Source organism: Theropithecus gelada, chromosome 11 (assembly GCF_003255815.1).
Source record: "Theropithecus gelada isolate Dixy chromosome 11, Tgel_1.0, whole genome shotgun sequence".
In the NCBI taxonomy this organism is placed as follows: Eukaryota; Metazoa; Chordata; class Mammalia; order Primates; family Cercopithecidae; genus Theropithecus; species Theropithecus gelada.
Genome location: NC_037679.1, coordinates 21,385,576 through 21,409,236, shown reverse-complemented (window position 1 = coordinate 21,409,236; position 23,661 = coordinate 21,385,576). Strand labels below are relative to the sequence as shown.

The following is a 23,661-nucleotide window of genomic DNA, read 5'->3' as shown; positions in this document are numbered from 1 at the left end:
ATATTTTCAACTTCTAATGAGTTTAACAGGCTGTAACTCCATCAGTAAGTTGAGGACCATCTGTATACAGTCATGGACTGCATAATGACTTTCTTCTCAATGACAAACTACATATATGATAGTGGTCCCATACACCATAATGTAGCTAAAAAAGCCCTATTGCTTAATAATGTAGCCATTGTGACACTGTAGCATAACTCATTACTCACATGTTTATGGTGATGCTGGTGTAAACAAATCGACTGTGCTGCCGGTCTTACAACAGTATAGCACATATAATTATTATAATACTTGCTGATAATAAACAACTGTTGTCAGTTTATGTATTTACTTTTAATCGTTATTTTAGCGTGTACTCCTTCTACTTATATATATAAAAAAGTCAGGCAGGTCCTTCAGGAAGTATTCCAGACAAAGGCATTGGTATCATAGACGACAGCTCCATGAATATTATTGCCCATGAAGACCTTCCAATGGGACAAGATGTGGAGGCAGAAGACAGTGATACTGATCATCCTGACTGTGCAGGCCTAGGTTAATGTGTTTGTCTCTTAGTTTTCAGCAAAAAAATTTTTTAATTAGAAAAAATTTAAAAATAGAAAAAAGCTTACAGAATAAGGATATGAAGAAAATATTTTTGTACAGCTGTATAATGTGTTGCTGGTGTTTTAAACTGTTATAACAAACAAGTCAAAAACATTTAAAAAAATTTTAAGGTTTATAATGTAAAAATGTTGCAGTAAGCTAAGGTTAATTTTATTATTGAAGCAAATATTTTTAAATTAACTTAATGTAGCCTAAGTGTACGGTGTTTATAAAGATTACAGTAGTGTACATTAACGCACTGGGCCAAATTTGTCCAACCCGAGGCTCGCACGTGACCCAGGACACCTTTGAATGCAGCTCAACACAAATTCGTAAGCTTTCTTAAAACATTGAGTTTTTTTTGTGATTTTTTTTTTTTTTTTTTTTTTTGCACATCAGCTATTCTTAGCGTTACTGTATTTTATGTGCGGTCCAAGACAATAATTCTTCTTCCGATTTGGCCCAGGGAAGCCAAAAGATGGAACAACCCTGTCCTAGGCCTTCATATTCACTCTCCACTAACTCACTGACTCACCCAGAGCAATGTCCAGTCCCGCAAGCTCCATTCATGGTAAGTGTCCTAAATAGGTGTACCATTAAAAAAAATCTTTTATAGGGCATTTTTACTGTTCTTCTATATTTAGATACACAAATACTTAACATTATATTAATACTGCCTACAGTATTCAGCACGGTAACATGCTGTACAGGTTTGCATGCTTCCCTAATCCCATCCCCTTCCTTCTCTTGCTGAGGCACTTTGTCAGTGACATGTTTTAAAGAAGATAATAAAAATGGTAGCACAGCTTTACATATGCTAAATAGTTAGAAATATATAAATACCATAATAAACATATTTTATCTTAAAAAAGATTGTCTGCTTGTGGAAGTGGGATTCAGAAGAGTTACAGTTTGTGAGTTATTGTGAAGGGGTGCAAGGAGGGTTATCCAAAATCTGCCAGAAAGTTTTAACAGCATGAGTAAATGTCTTTTGTTTAATACAGAAGTTATGTATAGATACATCTTCACATATATGCATACAGAATGGAGTACAGTCAAATAGACTAAGAATAATGTTGAGGCTAGCAAAAGCGATAGTGTTCACTGACAGTCAACAATGGAAATTTTATGCATAAAAATAAGAAAAATAATTATAAAAACATTTTTAAAGTATACACAGCAAAATGCAGAAAAGGCACCGTTTTTATTCACTATTTATTTCTGAAAAAATTCATAACTTATATGGTCTTTTGTATTTATTTTTTATAGTTGTACTTTTTCTAAATAGGCGAACTTGCATTAGATTTTAATTAAAAATTTACATAAGTCTTGAAGAATTTTCTTTGGAAAAGCACAATTCATTTGCAATCATTTCTAAATTTATCAAAATGTGATTCTGATATAGGGTAGTGTATTCATTCTTGAGAAAATACTTCCTTTTTCTACTTCCCACTGGTAACCAGAGCACCCCTAGAGCAACCAGTGAATAAGCCAGAAAAATAAATATGAGTGATAGCTCATATAAAAAGAAAAGCACATAAAGTACAGATTATTACCCTTGATATCTTGGAAGATAATATAAGCAAAACGAAGAAGGAAAAAATTCCAAAACTGACATATTTACTGATTTGAAGCTGATCAAACTTTGGTACCAAATATTATATATTAACCACAGACCTGCAACCATCTAAAATTCATCTAAATACTAATGTACAAACCATCTTGAGTAGCCCAGAGTAGTAATTAAATTGTTCTGTGATGAACAGGCTAAATTTCTTGTACAAAGGAGTCAATGCTTTATAAATGAAATCAAGGTGAAATATTTCTGAATACTAAGACATCTGACTGTGTTCCTGTAAAGAAGTTATGAAGTAAATGTACCAACATATAATCTAAAAGATCTATGGCTTAATCACTATAATCTTCCTGTTTCAGAAGATGACAAGGAATTTTATGAGGGTGCCTCATACCTGGTCATCACATATGATGCTTACATATTAGTATATCAATCTGAAATTATTTTTATCATAATGTTACTATCTGGGTTCAAAGTTACTAAAGAAAATCATATAGAGATTAAAGACCTATGATTTTCAATCTCTCAAGTCCTTCAAAGATGACCTGTAACCTTCCACCAAGTCCACAGCATAGCTTTCTATATCCTCAATAATTATTTCGAACCTTTTCCAGTCTTACCTAGTCTCTAACCCATTAGGTTGAATAACCTTGCTACCTACCTTACAAAGCAGTTAGAAGCCTGTCCAACTCTACTGCATCGCACCTGACTCTTACCCGATTTCCTTATATATCAGTGGAGGAAGTAATCTTCCTCAAATCCCAGGCCAATAATTTTTGCTCCTATGCTGTGGATCTAATTTCCTTCTGCTTCCTTGGAGACCTTCCCCCACACACAACTCCTAACCCCATCTAATCTGGCTTTTCCTACTCAGCATTTCAACAGAGATTAAGTCTTTTTCTCCTCTCCCCCCATATCACTTTTCAACTCTTGTATTTTCTCATCTATTCTCATTTTCTGACTTGTCCTTACAGTCAAGCTTCTCAAGTTTCTATTTCCCCAACTTTCACTTATACTCCAATGTAATACAACAGGTCTTCCTACTCTAATGGGCCCTCACAAATCACCAGTGACCACCTTAACAAATCCAATGGATTCATAATTTTATATATGTATTAATCCTTCAAAAAATTAACCTCTGTCATTCTTTTTTTTGGGGGGGAGGTGGGGGGACCCCTCCCAATTTTTTTACAACTTTCTCTTTTGCTTAAGTGTATTACATAGAGCTGCTCTTTGATTTCTTCTTTCACTGTTTATATTCTCCTATAATTAATATTAATAATTCCAAAATCTGCATCTCAGAGTCAGTCCTCAAGTTCTTGAATCATATTTCCAATTCCTATAAGTCCATGTCAACTTGGATTTTCCAGACATCTCAACCTTGAGTCAATCATCTCTCTCTACATTTACCCATTCTCTACTATTACTTTAATAAATGACTTCATCAGTAATTTAATTTCCCAAGCCACAAACCAGAATATTAACCTATATTCCCCGCTCCATAACATCCAGTAACCAAGCACTTCCAGAATATTTCTAACAGTCTGCCCCTCTCCTCTTCATCCTCAGAAAAGTACTTTAGTTCTGTAGCTCCCCTTCCACACTATTTTTAGTGGCATAGATTACTATGATAGCTGCTTGACTTGTACATCTTAAGTTTTGCTTGCTTCCAAGCTGTCCTCCACTCTGCTGCCAAACATTTTAAAACCACAAATATGATCATTTCACCTGTTTAAAATCTTAGTGTCTGCATAAGATAATACAAATGTTTAATGTTTATATAAGGTTTTTCTACAAAGTATTTTTACATTAGTTGATGGTAGAGCAACCTTTTTCTTCCCTCCCTCCTTCCCTTCCTTCCTTTGAGACAGGGTAGAGCAACCTTTTATTATCTTCATTTATTTATTTGTTTATTTGTTTGAGATGGTCTTACTCTCGTGCAGGCTGGAGTGCAGTGTTGTGATCACAGCTCACTGTAACCTCAAACAACTGAGCTCAAGTGATTCTCCTGCCTCAGCCTTCCAAATAGCTGGGATGACAGACAGCACCACCATACCCAGTTAATTGTAAAAAATTTTTTGTAGAGCCAGGTCTAATTTTAGGAAACCAGAGAGGCAGTAAATGGAGTTTTTTTGTTGTTGATTTGTACATGTTTATGCTGACAATATTCAGATAAATGTTCCTGCTTAATTGCCTAATATTAAAATACATATAACCTTGCTTATTTTTTTAAATCCTACGTTGCCCAGGCTGGTTTTGAACTGCTCGCCTCAAGTGATCCTGCTGCCAGGGCCTCTCAAAGTGTGGAGATTACAGGTGTGAACCACTGTGCCCAGCCTCCTTTTTAACAGAAGGAAAAGTCAAAATTCAGAGAGGTTATATAACTTATCAAGGTCACGTAACACTACTTGGTGGATACGCAAAGTCCTGCAGTCTAGTTTTCAGACTCTGAAGTTCAGTGTTCTTTTCATTACAACAAACTTTAAATTCCATTTATTTAACAAAGACCTAGAAATGTAACAGATGCTTGGTCAAATCATATACCTCTTTATGAAACAATAAGTTCACTTTTAAAAGTGAGATAACAGAGGATATGGTAACATTATTACCAAGCTATAAATAGAGCTGGAAGGCTTATTTAGAAGATAAATTCTAACAATTTCTAATAATCCATTGTACTTATTGAGAAAATGAGTATTTTCAAAGTGGGTATCTTTAGGGTTAGAGCTTTGCCTATCAGAAACTTAGCAGAAAAAGAGTCCGAATGTTCACACGTGTGCCTATACGAGATTCATGTTTTCACATCAATTAAGATCACACACACACAAAAACACTACCGTTCTCAGAAGAAGTTTCCTAGAAATGTGGCAAACACTAAATTGTGGATGAATTTGTCATACCAATCTCAATTTGTTTTCATGATTATTTTTGTTTATATATATTCTTATCTCCTGAAATCAGACTTGAGTAGATATTCTAAATTTCCTATAGAAAAAGCACCACATCAAACTTCTATTTTTGACACTACTTGCTGTGAAGTCTTAGAAAAGTTACTCAGCAATAAAACCCTTCGACTGTCCATCTTAGAAATGGGAATTCATTCATTCAAAAAATACTTCAGATGAATAAAGTGGTTGGCAAAACAGTCAGGGTCCCTTTGTTCATGTAACTCAAGAGTCCAGTGGAGGAGCGAGAAAAAGTAAGCAATCAAGATACTTAGTAAAATATTGTTAAGTGCTGTGAAGGAAAAGTACAGGGAGCTATGAAAGCATATAATGAGGGCCCTATTTAGAATAAATGAAAATCTCTCTGAAAAAACAATGTTTTAGCTTCTGAATAAGAGTTACTCCAGGAAAAGTGGTAAGAAAAAGTATCTAAACTGAATGAAGATGACATGCTAAGGCCAGAAGGACTTTGGGAATTTTGAGTGTTGAAGGAACTGACTAAATGAAGGTGGAGTTTATGACAAGGTAGGGGAGAAATGGTAGATGAGACTAGAGAGTTTGAGACCGAACTAAATAGTGCCTTTAATGCAATGACAAGGATTTCATCTCAAGTACGCTGAAAACCACTGAAAGATTTTTAACTGTAAAGAGATATGATTCGATTTACCACTAGGACTACCTCACCAGATTACTGGAACGATCAAATACATGTGAAATACTAAGTCAAAAACTTACATAAAGTTACAGTAACATGAGTACTTCAAAAAGATCTAAATTGTATGGTGCTAAATATTCTGAAGGCATTATGATAAATAATTTGTATTACGGTCTGGATAGAATAATTTTCAATGGCTCCGGAGAAGCTGGAGGCTTCAGAGTCAATTTTAAGACACTGTTCAAATATAGTAAAAGCTACTATATAAATGTAAAAGATTCTGGAGTTGGTGGGGAGAAAGAGGAGAATTTCAAAAGTTGTTTGGTGCTTTTACACTAGAAGCAAATTTAAGAAAGATATACAAGGACCAATAAATGATTAAGAAATAGTCCCAGATACAACAGAGTATAAAAGGAATATGCGGAAATTCCAACAGCAGGATGTAGGAAAACAGAGAGGTAGTAAATGTACAGTGTTTTTGTTGTTGTTGATTTATACATGTTTATGTTGACAACTTTCAGATAAATGTTCCTGCTTAATTGCCTAATATTAAAATAAATATAACCATGTTTATTTTTTGAAATCCTATCTGCCTCTGTACAGAGTAGGCATAGGCAGTCCTTTTACAAGTAAAAAAACACACACAAATCTCAGCCTGATCCAATGTAGCACACTTAATCTCAGAAAAATATTTATAATCATCTTGTGCAGAATGGCATAAACAATTCTGGATACTGATTCATTCTTACGACTAATTCTCTTATTTAACAAAACGCCTAAATTATATTTGAGTAGTGATAGCATAAAATAACTTTCAACACTAAAGAGATATTGGCAGCATCTAGTACTTTAAATTATTATAAATCAGATTATTTCACTGACTTTTTTTTAAGTACCACAAATTAAGACTCAGAATTTCATGGTTTCAGTAAAACTTAAACAAATAAAACTATGAAATTCGCTCAAATTCAGGTTACCATCTCTTTATAGCTTAAATTTGAAATTCCATGCATTTCTAACCTATTTTCTGCTCCACACATTAAATCCATCACTTAGTAATAAATAATTTTTATGACCTCTTTTTAGATCCAAACTAAGACAAATAAGAAGCTCAAGAAGGAGGCCAAGTAAGATTGTTTTTAAACTATTCATCCAGAATACACATACATGATCATTAATATCTTAAATGTGTATGTCTCTCCATATTAAAGATATCTTGTAACCATGTGACATATAAGCGTGATAAGCATATATGAAGCAAGAAGGAAATGATAATAACGTTTGACTCTGATTACATAAATTCCCTCAGCTCTGTGTAACTTTTCTACACTGGAAGAATTGGGTTTGGTATTAACAATATAAAAGTAAAAAAACAGAAAAAACTAAGAAAAATTGGGACTTCCTCAAAACAAAAAGCTCTTACCATCAACTTTGCTTTTTAAAAGTATTTTGTATCATATGCAGGCATACTTTAAACTTAGAATAATAATAACAAGCATCTACATACATACCATCAAAACAAGCACCTAAAGAAAGTAATTATAAATACTAATATATAGCCCCCCGTGGGTCCCTCTCTTGGATACCCTTACTCTGATTTAGTATTTATCATTCCATGAATATTTTTATGCTTTTCTTAAATAACTGTATTTCCACAAACAATATAAATAATTTTGAGTGTTTTAAAGCATTATTTAAAGGGTATGATGTGACTATTTTTTCATTTGAAGGATTAATGTGAGTTTAGCCTCCTTTTAGGATGCCAGGTCGTTTTCATCTGCTGAAGTTGTTGTCTTACATTTCCCAGGTACTGTAAATGTGTTTTCGGTAATTAGCACACTTATCTATGTTCTTAAGATAGTGCACTGTTTGTGCTTTTGGGGCATGAGATTAGGAATGGAAGAGAGAGCCACGGGTTAAATGACACAAAGCATTCACTGTGCAAATACTATTATACCAGATACCTCTAAAAAATAAAGAGATGGGGTAGATTTCGAATGACAGAAGAAGGCGGGCTGCAAAAAAGAGGAGTGTGTCATTTATATGGAGTAATGAAATACAGACATATATTTAAGAATATTTACAAAACAACATTTCAACATAGTATAAACTAGTAAGAGAAGAGGGCCAAAACAAACTTGAGAAGTTGTTGGGGGACACAGTTCCAGATTTTAAAACTTACTATACAGTTACTATATTTACTATACAGTTATAATGTGGTACTGGTAAAAGGATACACATGTATGTCAATCAAACAGAGAATCTAGAAACAAACCCTCACTTTTACAGTTAATTGATTTTCAAGCAGGGTATCAAGACAGGGAAAGAACGATCTTTTTGACAAATAGTTTTGGGACAACTGGATAACCACATGCAAAAGAATGAAATTGAACTCCTCCCCTGACGATATACACAACAAATTAACTAAGCTGAATTACAGACTTAAATGTAAGAGCTAAAACTATAAAACTTGGAAAAGAAAATATAAGAGTAAATCCTCATGACCTTGAGTTAAGCCAAGCCTTCTTAGACATGATACCAAAAGCAAAAGTGACTAAGGAAAAAACAGACAAATTGAATTTCATTAAAATAAAAACCTCTATGTTTCAATGGGCATTACCAAGAAAGTAAAAAGAAAACCCACAGAATAGGAGAAAAAATTTGCCAATTAACTATTTGTTAAGGAACCTTTATCTAGAGAACTTTTACAAAGCAATAATAAAAAGACAAAATAACCAAATTTTTAAAGTGGGCAAAGAATCTGGACAAACATCCAAAAGACATACAAATGGCCAATAGGCATCATTACCTATGAGGAAAATGTAAATCGAAACTACAATGAGATGCTACTACACACCCACTAAGATGGCTATATATAAAAAAAAAAAGAACATAACAAGTGCTGACAAGGAGGTGAAAAAACTGGAACCCTCATACACTGCTGGTGGCAATGTAAAATTACAGCCACTTAGAAAAACAGTCTAGCACTTTCTTAAAAAGTTAAACAGAGACCTAGCAATTCCACTTACAGGTATATACACAAGAGAAATGAAAACTTGCGATGGATGTTCATAGCAGGATTATTCAAAATAAGCAAAAATTGGAAATTCAAATGTCTATCAATTGATAAATGGATATATCAAATGTGTTATATCTATACAATGGGATATGGTCACATACCACATAACAACATTTCGGTCAATTAACAGACACATTATGTCTGGCTAGGCACAGTGGCTCATGCCTATAATCCTGACACTTTGGGAGACTAAGCTGGGAGGATTGCTTGAGGCCAGGAGTTCAAGATCAGCATGGGCAACATAGCAAGACCCTCATTTCTACAAAAAAATAAAATAAAAAAAAAGACACAGCGGTGCTTGCCTGTAGTTCTAGCTAATTGGGAGGATGAGGCAGTGGAATTGCTTAAGCCCAGGAGGTCAAGGGTAATGTGAGCCAATATCGGGCTACTGCATTTCAGTCTGGGTGACAGAGCCAGACCCTGCCTCTAAAAACAAAAAAGATTAATATTGTATTTTTATTTTACCTTTTCTATGTTTAGATATACATATACTTACCATTACATTAGAATTGACTACAGTATGCACTACAGTAACATGTTGTACAGTTTTGTTTTTTTGCCTAGGAGCAACAGGCAATACATCCTAGGTATGTAGTAGGTAATACCATCAAGATGTGTGTAAGTACCCTCTTAAGATGTTCACACGATGAAAAAATTGCCTAACGACACATTTCTCAGAAGTTATCCTTGTCATTAAGTGACTCATGACTGTATCACTCAGCAGTAAAAATCTATAACATATTGACATATGCTCTAACATGCATGAACCTAGAAAACATTTATGTTAAGTAAAAGATGCAAAAATCACACATACTATATGATTCCATTTGTATAAAATATCCAGAATAGGCAAATATATAAAGACAAAAAATAGATTAGTGGCTGCCTAGAGCAGAGGAGTTTGGGGGAGAAATGGGAGGTGACTACTAATGGGTATGAGGTTCCTTTTCGGGATGATGAAAATATTCGAAAATTGATTATGGTCATGGCTATACAACTCTGTGAGCATACTAAAACTCAGTGAATTGTCCACTTTAACTGGGCAAATTGTAAGGTATGTGAATAGCATCACAATAAAGCTGTTATATATACATATATATATTTTAAAAGCAAAGAATGGAAGGGCCACAAATTTGGATGAAATTAGAGATGGTTTGAAAGACTGACTTTGAACTAGGTTTTGAAATAAAGTCAGTAATTAGTAAGAAGTATTGGAAACAACAGAAATGGTGTATAAAGGCCCCCAAAGCAGGAAAAAGCAAATAATTTGTAGGAAATGGGAGACACTATCTGTATCAAAACAGAGATATATTAGTTAGAAATGAGACTGCTGAGACTAGAAGGCTAAACCAAGAGGACTCAGAAAATTCTAGAGGCTCCTGATATTACTAACAAATGAAAATGGTGTTTAACAAGTATGACAAAGCTGTCATTTCTTGATTTTAATACTTTCAAGTATTTGTCTTTCAAAAAGTTGCTTCCATAATCTGGGTATGGCTCTATCACGCATAGGCAGGCAGTACAGTTAGAATTTAAAACGCAAGCTTTAAGTTAGACTTCCTGCTTTACCGCCAAGTGTTATGACCATATAAATTTAACTATCTCAGTTTCTGTGCTGGTAACATGAGAATACTACCATGTATTTCATATATGTAATATATATGGGATAAACGTATTACATTATATAAGGAACCTATCTAGAGAACTTTTAAAATGCTCTCAACATAGTAAAAAGCTCTTAACATAGCAAATGAGCAATAAGTTTCTGAAAACCATAGCCACAACTATGTGGTACATATAACTACTTAGCTACACCTCTCCTGAGAATTAAAAAGTTCTTCAGCTTGAAATCCATTCAAATGTATGAATATAAATTTCCTTCTTTTTATCAAAGGCAAATCTCTTGACTAAACTGTTAAAATTTTGTCAAGCTGTAAAAACATATAGGTAAATAACAGAAATCAATCCAGAGTACCAGGTCTTTTTTACCTGGAGCATGGAACTTGATGCTCTTTTCGGTTAAGTAAGTTTGTCTCTAATGTTCTCAGGTTTTGATTTAACTAGCTCTAAACTTAGAATACCCTGGCCTCAGAGCCACCCTTGAACTTGTTTGTGAGATCTTTGACTTCTTTCACAAAGGAAGTCCTTTCTACTGGTATTTCTGCTAAATGATTTTCTCTTACGGTGGGGAATTACCACATTAATATTCGGGTCTTCTCAAAACTAAAAGGAGAATGGAAGGGACAGTTAGCATTCTTAGTTCTCCTTTCCTTGGAGGAAAAAAAGGCGTCATTACTCTTTTTCTTTTTGGAGAGCTATAACGAAACCATGTAGAATCTTAGTGATGAAAGTAGTAAAGGAAGTCTAGGCATAACTAAATGCAGGTTAATCCTACAGGGGTTTTGTTTTATATTATAATTGGAACTTATTTCCTCCTTTGTAAGGAGCCATTTTTGACCCTTCCCTAAAACAATTTTAATCTGTATCCAAAACTGAGGCTACCTACTAGGCTTATGCTAGATTTCTTGAATAGTGACTTTTGTATAAACTGGGTGATGAAATTTAAAGGATCTACATTCCCTGTTTAAAGGATAAATGGGAGAAAGAGTCTAGGGAAGTGGTTTCAGAGGAATGAATATGAGACACAGAATGTGAATTACAGTGGTAAGTGAGGAAATTAAAATAAAAAGAACAAGTTAGACTGACATTACTCAGGGAAGAAAAAAGGAGTAATTGTCGAAAAATTCTATACAAGGACTAAGAAAAAAGAGAAATTCCCATGGTTTAACGAAATATTGTTTGAATTACATTCGAGTAGTGACAGCATAAAACCATTTTTAATACTAAGGATCTATTCTTAGTATTAGACAGTATCTAGTACTTTAAGTCTTTATAAATCAGGTACTTAAACCAGGTCTGAAATCATCAAAGATAAAATGAAGGGTAATAAGAGCATGTACTTTAAAGACTGCATAAGTGTAAAACATTTAAAATAGTGGCTTCGACAGACTAAGCATTTAATAAATGTCCGCTGGCAGTAAACTATGAGCAAGCTCATTTCTCTCAGATTCCTCATCTATAAGCCATATAAATATACAGTTTGGTCCTTATTGTGAGGTTCAAATCTCATAATGCACATAATCAACCTTTACCAATTGTTCTCTACCTTCCCTTTATTTCTCTACCAATATACCCAATAGTTTCAATTCACTTTTGTCAATAATCATGGCTTATTAATAAAGTGATTTTCAGTGAAAAAAAGAAGAATCACTCTAAACTCACATCATAAGATAGGTAAATTCAAAACTAAGATAGTAAAATTGACTGTTTTATTATCAATATATCTTCCACTATCTTAATTTAAATGTTCTTTCACTTCAAAAATTCTTTAAGGGTTATCTCTAGGGAAAAATCAGTTAGTAAACATGGAACATAATAATGCATTCATATTTGCATTTTCTGTGCTGAGTGGTTCATATGGATTTAAGTCCAAGAAGAAAGCCTTATGTATTTGTGGCTTATAGTAAACCAATACCATACTTTAAAAATATAGACTAAACTCTGAAACAAAATAGCCTACAAGATTTTACTTTATGCTTGATGGCTTATTTCTGTAAAACTATGTGAAGGGGTCGTATCATCTCTAATAAGAGCTTATGATTATTGATAAACAATTAAAATTCAAAAGCTCAATAGTAAATGACCTCAGATTTTTTTGTCTGAATGTACTTGTGGATCAAAATGACATTTGCTCTGTACATTCAATTATTCACCTATCAATCTTTAAGCATGTTTTAATTTCCAGAAGCAAGGTGTTAAGATTTCCTACATGTTCCATCATATCTAAACTGAACAGTCACAAGAGACAAGTGTGGGATAAAATGGTAGAATTCTGCTACTAAATATAAAATAGACTTCCTTTAAAGAGAAAAATAGGTTCTTTTCTTTTTAAAGTGAATCTACTTTTTTAAAAAAATGAATCTTTAAAATAAGAGACAGAGGCTGGGCATAGGGGTTCACACCTGTAATCCCAGCTATTAATACTTGGGAGGCTGAAGTCAGAGGATTACTTGAGGTGAAGAGTTTCAAACCAGTCTAGGCAACATAGCAAGATCCCATCTCTACAAAAATTTTAAAAGTTAGCCGGGTGTGGTGGCACACACCTGTAGTTCCAGCTATTTCAGAGGCTGAGGCAGGGAGTTTGCTTGAGTCCAGGAGTTTGAAGCTACAATGGGCTATGACTATGCCACTACACTCCACCCTGGGTGACAAAGCGAGAGTCCGTTTCTAAAAAAATTCTTTTTAAATAAAGTAAGAGGCAATGTGGTATGGTCCTTTAAGGGCACAAACTAAAGACCTAAACTACTTGGGTTCAAATCCCAGCTATAACACTATGTGAAAACCTTTTTGAGCCTATAATTCCTATTTTGTCAAATGTGAATAACACCAATTCCCAGAATTGTGGTAATATGGTGATGAGTAAATAAGTCAATATGCATTTATAACAGTACCTGGACATAGTGTTTTTAAATGTAATATTACAGGTCATGACCTGACAAACTAATTTTATCTTGTTACACTTATGTAGAAGCAAAACTGTTAACTGTCACAAAACCATTTTGCAAAAAGGTCATTTAATGCCTTATACGTGCTAATAGGAAAACGGTATAATTTAGAAAAAATAAAGCCTGAACTTTACCAAGCAGATAAATGAAATCATTGACTAGCTCTGGACCTTCCTAGCCTATTAGGGTACATGAACCCTGAACTCACTAACAGAAGTCATTTAAAAACTCACGAAAAATGCTTAAATTAAGAAAAGTTGCTTTCCTAGATTTTTAAGCATCTAAGATGTGAAACATGTCTTAAGGTCACTATCTCTGTCCTTGTTTTCACCAATTTACCAAGACTAAAAAAGTTTTTCCTTTTGGTTTCATTTCCTATAAATGATGTAGTATATACCCTACTCTGGTTGTAAACACCCAGGCACTACTAAAATTAATTTTAAAAGAATAGTAATATAAAAATTTATTTAAGTATACAATAAATATTTTGAAATTCATGTTAATAGTGTTCCTTTTCATTATTAAGGGATTTGTGAATATAAGGTTATTTTCTTTTAGTTTCAAAGTTGCACAAACATAAGGGATCAAATAAAATTAAGCCTCAAAGATTTCTAAGTAAAAGTAAGAATGGACAGAAAGCTGTAAAAACTGAAATCAATGTCTCTGGCCTAAAACTTCATTGATCAGATTCTTTGGCAATTGTTGAAATGAAAATGTCATAGAGATTTTAAATGACTCTACACACAAATTACTCTGTAAAGTTACCTTAAATCTACTATAGTTATTAGGGTTTATACAAAAATGGCATGCAATGTTTTGCTAAACTGCAAATGTTAACTACACATTGCCACTTAACATAATCACACATAAAAATTACTGAAAATGATTGGCAGATGAATAACATTTAATAAAAATGGGGGAAATGAAGCAGTGCTTTGGATGATTTGTGGTTATGTTTTATTTACTCATAATAGGCCTATTTCTTAAAAAATTTCCAGACTGGAAATTTTACAGGTAGTTCACACCTGTAATCCCAGCACTTTGGGAGGCCAACGTGGGCAGATCACTTGAGGCCAGGAGTTCGAGACCAGCCTGGGTAACATGGGGAAACCCTGTCTCTACTAAAAATACAAAACGTAGCCAGGCGTGGTGGCCTGTGCCTGTAGGCCCAGGTACTCAGGAGGTTGAGGTGGATCACTTGAACCCTGGAGGTGGTTGCAGTGAGCTGAGACCACACACCGCACTCTAGCCTGGGCAACACAGTGAGAGTGTCTCAAAAGCATTTTTTTCCAAAGAGAGAATTTTATAACCCAAATGAGTTACAAATTTTCTTTGTAACTCATTAACTACCATACTTTAAATATGTTCCTAAAATAGTCATATGTACCTTAAGCAAACTATCTTTTTGTCTCATCAGAAGAAACCACCACGTATCTGAAAATTGTTTTTAATTCATCCTAAGCTATACAATTCTAGTTCATTTATCTCTTTCCTATAGTTCCTAAACTCTAAACCTTGTTCATGGTTTTCTGATCTCTTGTTGGAATTGAAATACAGATCAACAAATATCATTTTCAGACTGCTTTACTCCTTATACAAATCAGTGCTACCTTCATGGTTTTTAAAAAGGTATTACTCGCTTGTATTAATTTTGATTTACTTCTCAATATAAAGTCTAGAACCAAATACATCATAAAGTATGTTTCTCTTCATCTCACACTTGTGTAACTTATTTTCATCTCTAGAAAATCAGTTTTTAGATAAAAATCACTTACTGCTTACAAATAAAGAGAAACTGCAGTACTTACACAGAATCAAGTAAATCTTTATACTTGCCTAGGTATGGAAGTTAGTTACCCAAGTCACCATGAGACAGTCATTATCTGCAAAGTACTCAAGAGCTAATAAGTGAAATTTATTCACTGCGATGCATTTGACTATAACTTCAGACATGTGTATTAAACTTTCAAGAATAAACTTATGGTAAGCCCACCACTTTTTCTCAATAGCCCAGTCTTTCCTAGACAGTTACATACTATATGCCACGACAATACTCCATATGGTAAATTTCAAAGAACCTGATTCAAAGATTAAAAAAAGGTATTAAAAGGAAAAACAACTTTCTAGTGAGTTCCAAAAACATAAACTAAATTAATATATATCCTGACCAGTTCTGTACTTGTAAGTTCATCATCAAATTCATACTTATCAAATTATTCTCTTTAAAACTCTGAATCAATTTTTTGTTCTATACTACTTTGTTTTTGAACAGGTTTCACTTGCTAATTTGCAAATAAACTGGCTTACAAATAAATCAAACTGGTTTCTGCAACTCCCAGTACCTTCTTTCTCTCACAGGTTTTTTCCTTTAAGAGGAAGTTAACGTGAGGATAAACTTGCACAATCTGCTTTTATCTAAATATGTGGTCCTCAGTTTACTTTTATTTAAAATAAAAGCACTGAAATGACTCAAATTTATGAGCCTCTTGTATTCAGTCGTGCTTTATACTTGTAATACTAGCATTTTGGGAGGCTAAGGTGAATCACTTGAAGCTAGGAGTTCAAGATCAGCATGGGCAATATAGTGAAACACAGTTTGTACCTATGGAGCTCTACACACACACGCACATATATAAAACAATTTACATTAATTTTGTCAAAAAGCAAAAATATACTCATTTGAAAATACCAAACTTTATAAAGTTAAATGCCCACAATGCACATATTGCTCCTATCATCCTGTAGTGTCAACACCAATTACTCTATATACAAAAACGTGACATTAATGAGACAATAATACTTATATTTTAACTTACAGACTTAATAGATTTCTATTTTAAGGAAATTCACTTTTTAAAATAAGGTGGTAATAGGTTGGGTGAATTAAGAATTTTTAAATGTTCTTTAACTTACAATAGTGAGCAGGGACTTATTTGTCATACCACAAGCCAAGGTAAACATGGGTGTCCTAGGAAATGTCCAATTTCCCCACAGTAATAAACATCTTACTAACATTATAATAAAAACAGTAACTTTCTTTTTTTTTTGAGATGGAGTCTCACGTTGCCCAGGTTGGAGTGCAGTGGCCGGATCTCAGCTCACTGCAACCTCTGCTTCCTAGGCTCAGGCAATCCTCCCACCTCAGCCTCCTGAGTAGCTGGGACCACAGGCGTGCCACCATGCCCAGCTAATTTTTTGTATTTTTGTAGAGACGGGGTTTTGCCGTGGTGCCCAGGCTGGTCTCGAACTTCTGAGTTCAAGTGATCCTCCCTCCTCGGCCTCCCAAAGTCCTGGGATTACAGGCGTGAGCCACCCTGCCAGGTCAAAAATAACTATTATTAAGTCACTTGAAGATTCTATTTTTTTGATACAATGAAACAAGTATATATTTACATCCTTAGGGATTTCTATCATATAAACATAGTATACAGCCTACCAAAAAAGAAAAAAGAGACTAAGACTTAGATCAAGGTTAAATTATGGTCCTAAATCTGCCACCTATTAGCTTAACTGAAAATGATCCCAGTATCACAGCCTTTTGTCAAGAGTAAAGAGCAGAAGGTAACTAAAATTTAGTATCTCATAAACATGAAATTCTTAAGATATTAAAACGAATCAAGATAAAACCCTTATAATAAAATACTGTCCATTTTACAGAAGAGACTGAGGTGCAATGATTTAAATTAACTCTCCTCAAAGTCATACTGCAAGTTGAGTGGTGAAACTGTGACATAACTCAGGTCTAAATCTTACTGCTCCTTCCACTATGCCATAGTGAAACACTCTATAAATTATATACTACTGTTATGGTAACAGTGGGAAGTGAAAATATTTTTTATTTTTATAATGAAGAGGCACATTATCCTTCCCCAAAAATAAGGAATTTTAAATTATGTTACATATTCACATATTTAAGTTATTCTAGATGCCACTGGATATGGCCGACAAGGGTGAAAATGTCCACATACATCCTTCAGTATTATAAATATATATCCTTTGGTATTTTACAAGTTCGAATATTAGCAGTTAGTTAAGCCTCAAGTGGACTTATCAACTTTTTGCAGGCCTACATTATCCTTCAAACAGAAGGGAAGGGCTGCACATCTAACAGAAACGCTGCCGGCTTTTATCAAGCCACCACTAAAGCACAAGACCACGTGGTCTCTCATAAGCCTAAGGTTCCCTACTCCTCTCCCTCCTTCGACAAGGAACTGGAAACTAGGGTTTCTTTCTCTTATGTGGGGCACTGACATGCCACCTGTGTAGTACAGACCGCAAACATCCTGCAGCCTGCCTCCCGGAAGACTACAAGAATCAGAATAAAAGGGAACTTGGACGCCGACAATTCTAGGAAAGGAAATGAACAGAGAAGTAAAGCCGGTAAGATCATGATAAGCCGCGGCACCGGGACCTGTCAAAACAGCGTATATGAGACTCAAACCAAACCACTATAACCTATCATTCGAGAAGGCCTGAGGTGGGAGCGGCACTACGGAAGGAAGGAGGAAGAAGAGAACCGCACGAGTCAGTGCCGCCACCGCCGCCGCTCTCCGGACACCTTTCAGCATGCCCTGGCAAGCCACGAACCCTGACCCTCATCTAGAGTCCAACCTTTGCCCTAACATTTCAGAAGCAGCCAAAATCCTGCTACCCCGGCGGCCGCCGCCAGACCTGCCCGCACCTGTCACCAGCGAAAGACACCAGCTCGCGGCTCCCGCCCTCTTCTCCACTATCCTCGGGCAACCGCAGGCATCTCAACCCCTTTCTCTTACCAGGTGTCCCCTTTCCGGAGCGAGGTTTTGAGCAGCGTCGCGATGTCAGACCGCTGGGTGTCCAGATCCGCCGCTCCGCCTTCCGCCATCTTCTTCCACTAGCGGTAGGGGAGGTGGCAGCGACGGCGGCGGCACGCCCCAGAGCATTATGGGAATGGCGTCCCCACGGCCCCTCCCAGTCGGCCGGTCGAAACCAAAAGACACCGGGAGCGGGGGTGGTCCTCGGGACAAGAGGAGGCCCCGGGGGCGGACTAGGTGCGCGGCCATGGTCTGCTGCCCCCCATCGGTCCCCGCCCGTTCAGCATCTTGCCTTGGCCTCCTCTGGCTCGGGACAGCCAGGTTTTAGCTCTCCTCGCCGCCGAGGGCTCCGGCGCTCTCTCGCTAGAGGGATGCCACCGCCCTGTCCTCCCATCCTCGACGTTGCCTTCCCCTCCCTCTTTCCCACTGACGCCTTGAAAACCCTTATTTGCGTATTCACTCACGCCTGGGGGTAAGGTAGGGTGGGGCGGGGGGGCGTGGGGACGGCTAAGATATGGCAGAAAATTTAGCAGCTCCGTGACTGGGCTTTTCGTTAAGAGTAGCAGAACCCAAGCTCGGTGAATACGGGCACACACAAAAAACATTCCGAAACCGAACGCTTGGTCTCCATGCCCTTCCGGGGTTCCTTCCAGCGCTCTTACTCCCATTGTAGGTGGGGACCCTTTATAGGCTCTTTGTGACGCCTCCCCAGGCACACCCAGACGACTAAGCTGCGGTGAAAAACATGTCCCAGTTCATCGGTGAACATCGAGTAGAATATGGACAGTATTGAATAATGCCAGATACTAAAGGAAGAAAACGTGAGAGAAACCCTCTTCTTTATACAAGAGAGTAACATTTTCTTAGCCCCATCTTCCTGTGGTGCCGTACACCTGAAATGAAACTAGGTATGTCTTTCATTTGAAGTCAACGATTATGTTACAAAATAGAAAATCGAGTCGCTTAAAAAGCAAATGCCAAGGTCACACAGCAGGTGGAGAGGTAAGTGGAGAGGCTGATTCAAGAGCCCACGTGCTATACAGTACAGCACACTCATTGCCTCTCCTTATGAAAGCCTGAACTAAAATGTAAACTGCTTAAGAGCTGGAACTGGGTTCATCTTTTGTTTTAACCTCTGTATACCTGGTGGTTAGCACAGTACTACTGGACATGTAAAAATCACCTAAATGTTTAATAAATGAATTGTGGCAAAATTACTTAAGTATTCCCGAGCATGATGTCCAGGGGTTTGATTTTAACATACCATTTGATGTGAAAAGTCTAAAAGATGGGCCAGAATCCCTGCATCATTTCTCTTGTTTCCCCATTTTAAACCCTAACTCATTTGGTGAGAATGCAATAAAGGAGGTGTAGTTACGCTAGTAGAAAGTGATGAATCCTTCCAAGTGAAAGTAGTGTACATTCGCATTATGATTTGTGTATATCAGTATTATGATTATGATTGCTTATTTCTGCATCATAATACTATTTTGCATTATCATGCCAAGCTTGAATTGAGAGTTTTAAAACAACTTTCAGTGACTGTCATTTCTGGCTTTTCCCCTGACAGGTTAAAAGACTGAGAGTTTCTCTAACCACGGCTACCCTCTAAAAGTCACATTTTCCCCCTTTTTCCAGTCACTCTCTGAAAGAGAACAAAGTAATTTTCTGAAGGGAAGCTGCAGAATATGGAAAACATATATTGGAGCCACATGGACATAAATTCAAACCTCACTTCAACCTTTAGCTGCAAAGTTCTTACCCTTTAATCATAAAATTGAGTATAATAATACCTACCTTAAGGGATTTTTATGAAGATTAAATGAAACAATTTGTGTTTATTGCTTGGAATGTAATAGCCATTCAATGAACACTAGTATTGTTTATTGATGACAGGGTGAATTTTACAGTATGTAAACTATACCTCAAAAAAGCTATTGAAAAGAAGTGTTAGGGGTTTTGAAGGCAAAACTGTGCTCTCCTTCATTTTATAACATAACCAAGTAGCAATAAATCATTCATACCCTAATGTCCAGTTTCCCTTAAGAGAAAATACATTTTTGAAGTGTTGACACCTACAACCATACAGTGAAGTAAAATAATATTTTCTTCACTTGCACCATGCTCAAGGCAGTAAGTTAACTGGATATAGATGTGTACATTTAATGACCATTTGAATTATACATCAGATTTATGGAGCCATTTTGTAGACCTAACTGACTGCCATCAGAGTCAGGAAAGAGATAAAATTATAGTATTTTATTTAGCAAGCACTTACAAAGTGCCTAGCATGGTTCTAAACACTTTAAAGTACTAACTTAATTCTCACAGCAGTCACATGATGTAGGTACTATTATTATTTCAAGTCTAGAGATAAGGAATTGAGGCAAGTAAGTGGCAGAACCTAAATTGAAACCAGGCAGTCTGGCTGCAGAATCTGGAAAGTTTGGGTAAACTTCTATTTTTCTATTGACCTTTATTATTTTGTTTACAGCAATCAACATTTTAGAGATCTCAGTTGATCAATTTATGGAAATTCTGCTTATTTTACTGGTGCTTCTCTCAATTATGAAGAGAAATAAGATATTGTTCATAAATTGGTTAAAGTCCACATCCCTACTGAATAGTTAAATAGATAAATTGATGAGAAAAGCTACTTCACCTTAATCACAAATAATTGAATATAAATCAGGGATTATATCTACTTATTTAGAATGAATGTCTTCACTGATGCATTCCTTAACATTTGATGAATGTACAGTTTGCTCGGTGATTGTTATTGCCTTCTCAGACTCTGTGTACCTTTCTTGTCAATTTAAAACTTAACCTAGAGAGTTGAGTATGCTGAGTACTTTAGAAATTAGACTAGATATGAACAGGCTGGACCTCTTAAAGTCACAGTTGGTTGTGAAATTAGAGATTCTCTAGGAAGGATTCCTTTATCCTTTAGTAATTCCAAACCTCTCTGCTTCCTGATATTTAAACAATTCCTTTAAGAGAGGTTCTTTTACTCAACAATTAAGAGATGGGACTTCAAATGTAAATACTCCAGGAGAGAGTCAGGCTTAAAACTGAAGTGTCAAAGAGAGCCAGTTTTCAGCTTGGGGTGAACCAGAGAAAAAAGCACTGCATTTTGTAATACAGTTTAATGGAGGAATGTACAAAGGAGATTTCCAAGATAAGTTTTGCCTATTTCATAATTTTGTATGGGATTGGCTACATGAGCCAAAGGGAAAAATCTGCCTAAAATTTGAGTGGACTTAGCAAATCTCCCACACACACACACACACACACACACACACACACACACACAATCAGCACATCGCATAAAAGAACAATGTTTGATGACCTGGCTGTCTTTGTTTCTCAATTCTTCCTGTCTTTGACATTCAGGAACCACTATTTCAGTTTTTCCTTCTCCTTGTCCTTCCTCTACAGTTATTCCCGCCCACGACCCTACCACTCCCTCATTCTTACTCACCTCTCTAAACCTTTCATTCTTTTATCTTATGTAATTGTATAATTCTCATCTCTCTTTACCAGCTCTCAGAGCAGCTAAAAGGCAGTGGAAAGGCGGGGGAGTAGTGCAAACACCAAAATAGCATGTAGTAAAGTGCTTAATCTGTTAATGATATTTTGAAACTTGGGATATGAATAAAAATTGTAAGTACCATGAGGCACTTTTGAAAGCTAAAAAAAATTACAGAGGGTCCTTATTTCAGACAAATGTTACATTCTGATAAAGACAATGATAATCTAGTAAGATGAATACACTGCCTTTTACAAAGAGCCACTAAACTTGGATTTTGACTCTGGCTTAATGCCACTTGCTAGCTGGTAACCTTGGCTAAGTTATTTATTCTCCATGACCGTTCGTTTTCTTATTATAAAATAAAGTGATTAGATTTAGGAGGCTGAAAATCAAACACTTGCAGGGGTTAGATGCAGCTACCGTAAATGGGTGAAACAAATCTGTTGGGGATAATAAGGAGCTGTGGGGACTCTTGAACTGTCTATCCCAATTAAAGGTCTAAATTTAAAAAATTAGAGCAAACAAAATTATATTTTCTGTCCTATAGGATCTAGAAAGTTTAATTTTAGCATGGGCATAAAGTCTACAAATTAATTAATCTAAGTTCCTACTTTATATCCTTTCTTTTTTTCTTTGAGATGGAGTCTTACTGTGTTGCTCCGGCTGGAGTGCAATGGCATGATCTGGGCTCACTGCAACCTCTGCCTCCTGGGTTCAAGCAATTCTCCTGCCTCAGCTTCCTGAGTAGCTGGGATTACAGGTACCTGCCAATACACCTGACTAATTTTTGTATTTTTAGTAGAGACAGGGTTTCACCATGCTGGCCAGGCTGGTCTCAAACTCCCGACCTCAGGCGATCTGCCCGTCTCGACCTCCCAAAGTGCTGGGATTAAAGGCATGAGCCACTGCACCTGGTCTATCCCTTTTTTAGGAAGTACATAAAGTGTGCTAGAAAGCTGACTATACCATGAAATTTGATATCAGTCTGCCCTATAGTGGACTCTCACTACATGCTGATAGAACAAAATTGATTTGTTCTTATTTATTTATTTATTTTTTGAGACAGAGTCTCACTCTCCAGTTGCCCAAACTGGAATGCAGTGGTATGATTTCCGCTCACTGCAACCTCAGCCTCCCAAGTTCAAGAGATTCTTGTGCCTCAGCCTCCTGAGTAGTTGCGATTACCTGCGTGCACCATCACGCCCAGCTAATTTTTGTATTTTTAGTAGAGATGGGGTTTCATCATGTTGGTTAGGCTGGTCTCAATCTCCTAACCTCAAGTGATCCACCTGTCTCAGCCTCCCAAAGTGCTGCGATTATAGGCATGAGCCACTGCGCCCGGCCAGAACTAAATTGATTTGAATCAATAAGCAAATCAAGTATCTAACTAATCTAGAATTATAATAAAAAAATCCTTAATAGGCATAGTATATTCTGTGGGTCCTGAATATTTAAAAATTAAATGTATGTGTATGGTAGGAAACTTTCAAGAAAGTGTTAATTTATCCCATTCAACTAAGAGTGACATAGGTCAAATCAAGGTTCATAGTAGGAAAAATCTGCCTACTTTATGTTTTCTTTACTTTCTATTTATCTACAGATTTCAAGGTTGATAAAGAACTTCTACATGAAAAATATCAAAATGTTTAAGCAGCCTCTGAAGTCTTTCTTAAGCCTCATAATAATGGATGGACTTCAGAAAGCTAAAAATCATTTCAAATATACTGATCATTTTTTAATTTCTTTACTCATTTAAAAAATATGCTGATCTTTTGTTTTAAATGGACAAGTTTAATTAAACAAAATATGTTAATGTTATGTACTTGGTCTGTTTTATTTTAAATCTGTTTCATTCAAAAGTTTAAAAATAATTATTTTACGCTCATGGATCTTGGAAATCTATACTACCAAAGTGAAGTAGAGAGTTGTTCAAT

At 35.9% G+C, this 23,661-nt stretch overlaps 1 protein-coding gene across 4 annotated transcripts in view; it reads right to left on the bottom strand.

Annotated features, from left to right (window-relative positions):
- Window positions 1–18,342, bottom strand: part of USP15 (ubiquitin specific peptidase 15) — a 152,517-nt gene extending 134,175 nt beyond the window's left edge. For 2 of the 4 annotated variants that reach the window (XM_025402256.1, XM_025402257.1), the window contains exon 1: window positions 18,178–18,342. In XM_025402256.1, the coding sequence (XP_025258041.1) occupies window positions 18,178–18,266 (89 nt within the window). In that variant the 5' untranslated portion in view covers window positions 18,267–18,342. The remainder of the gene's footprint in view (window positions 1–18,177) is intronic. The other 2 variants (XM_025402258.1, XM_025402259.1) reach the window with 1 other exon arrangement.
- Between the last annotated feature and the right edge of the window lie 5,319 nt (window positions 18,343–23,661).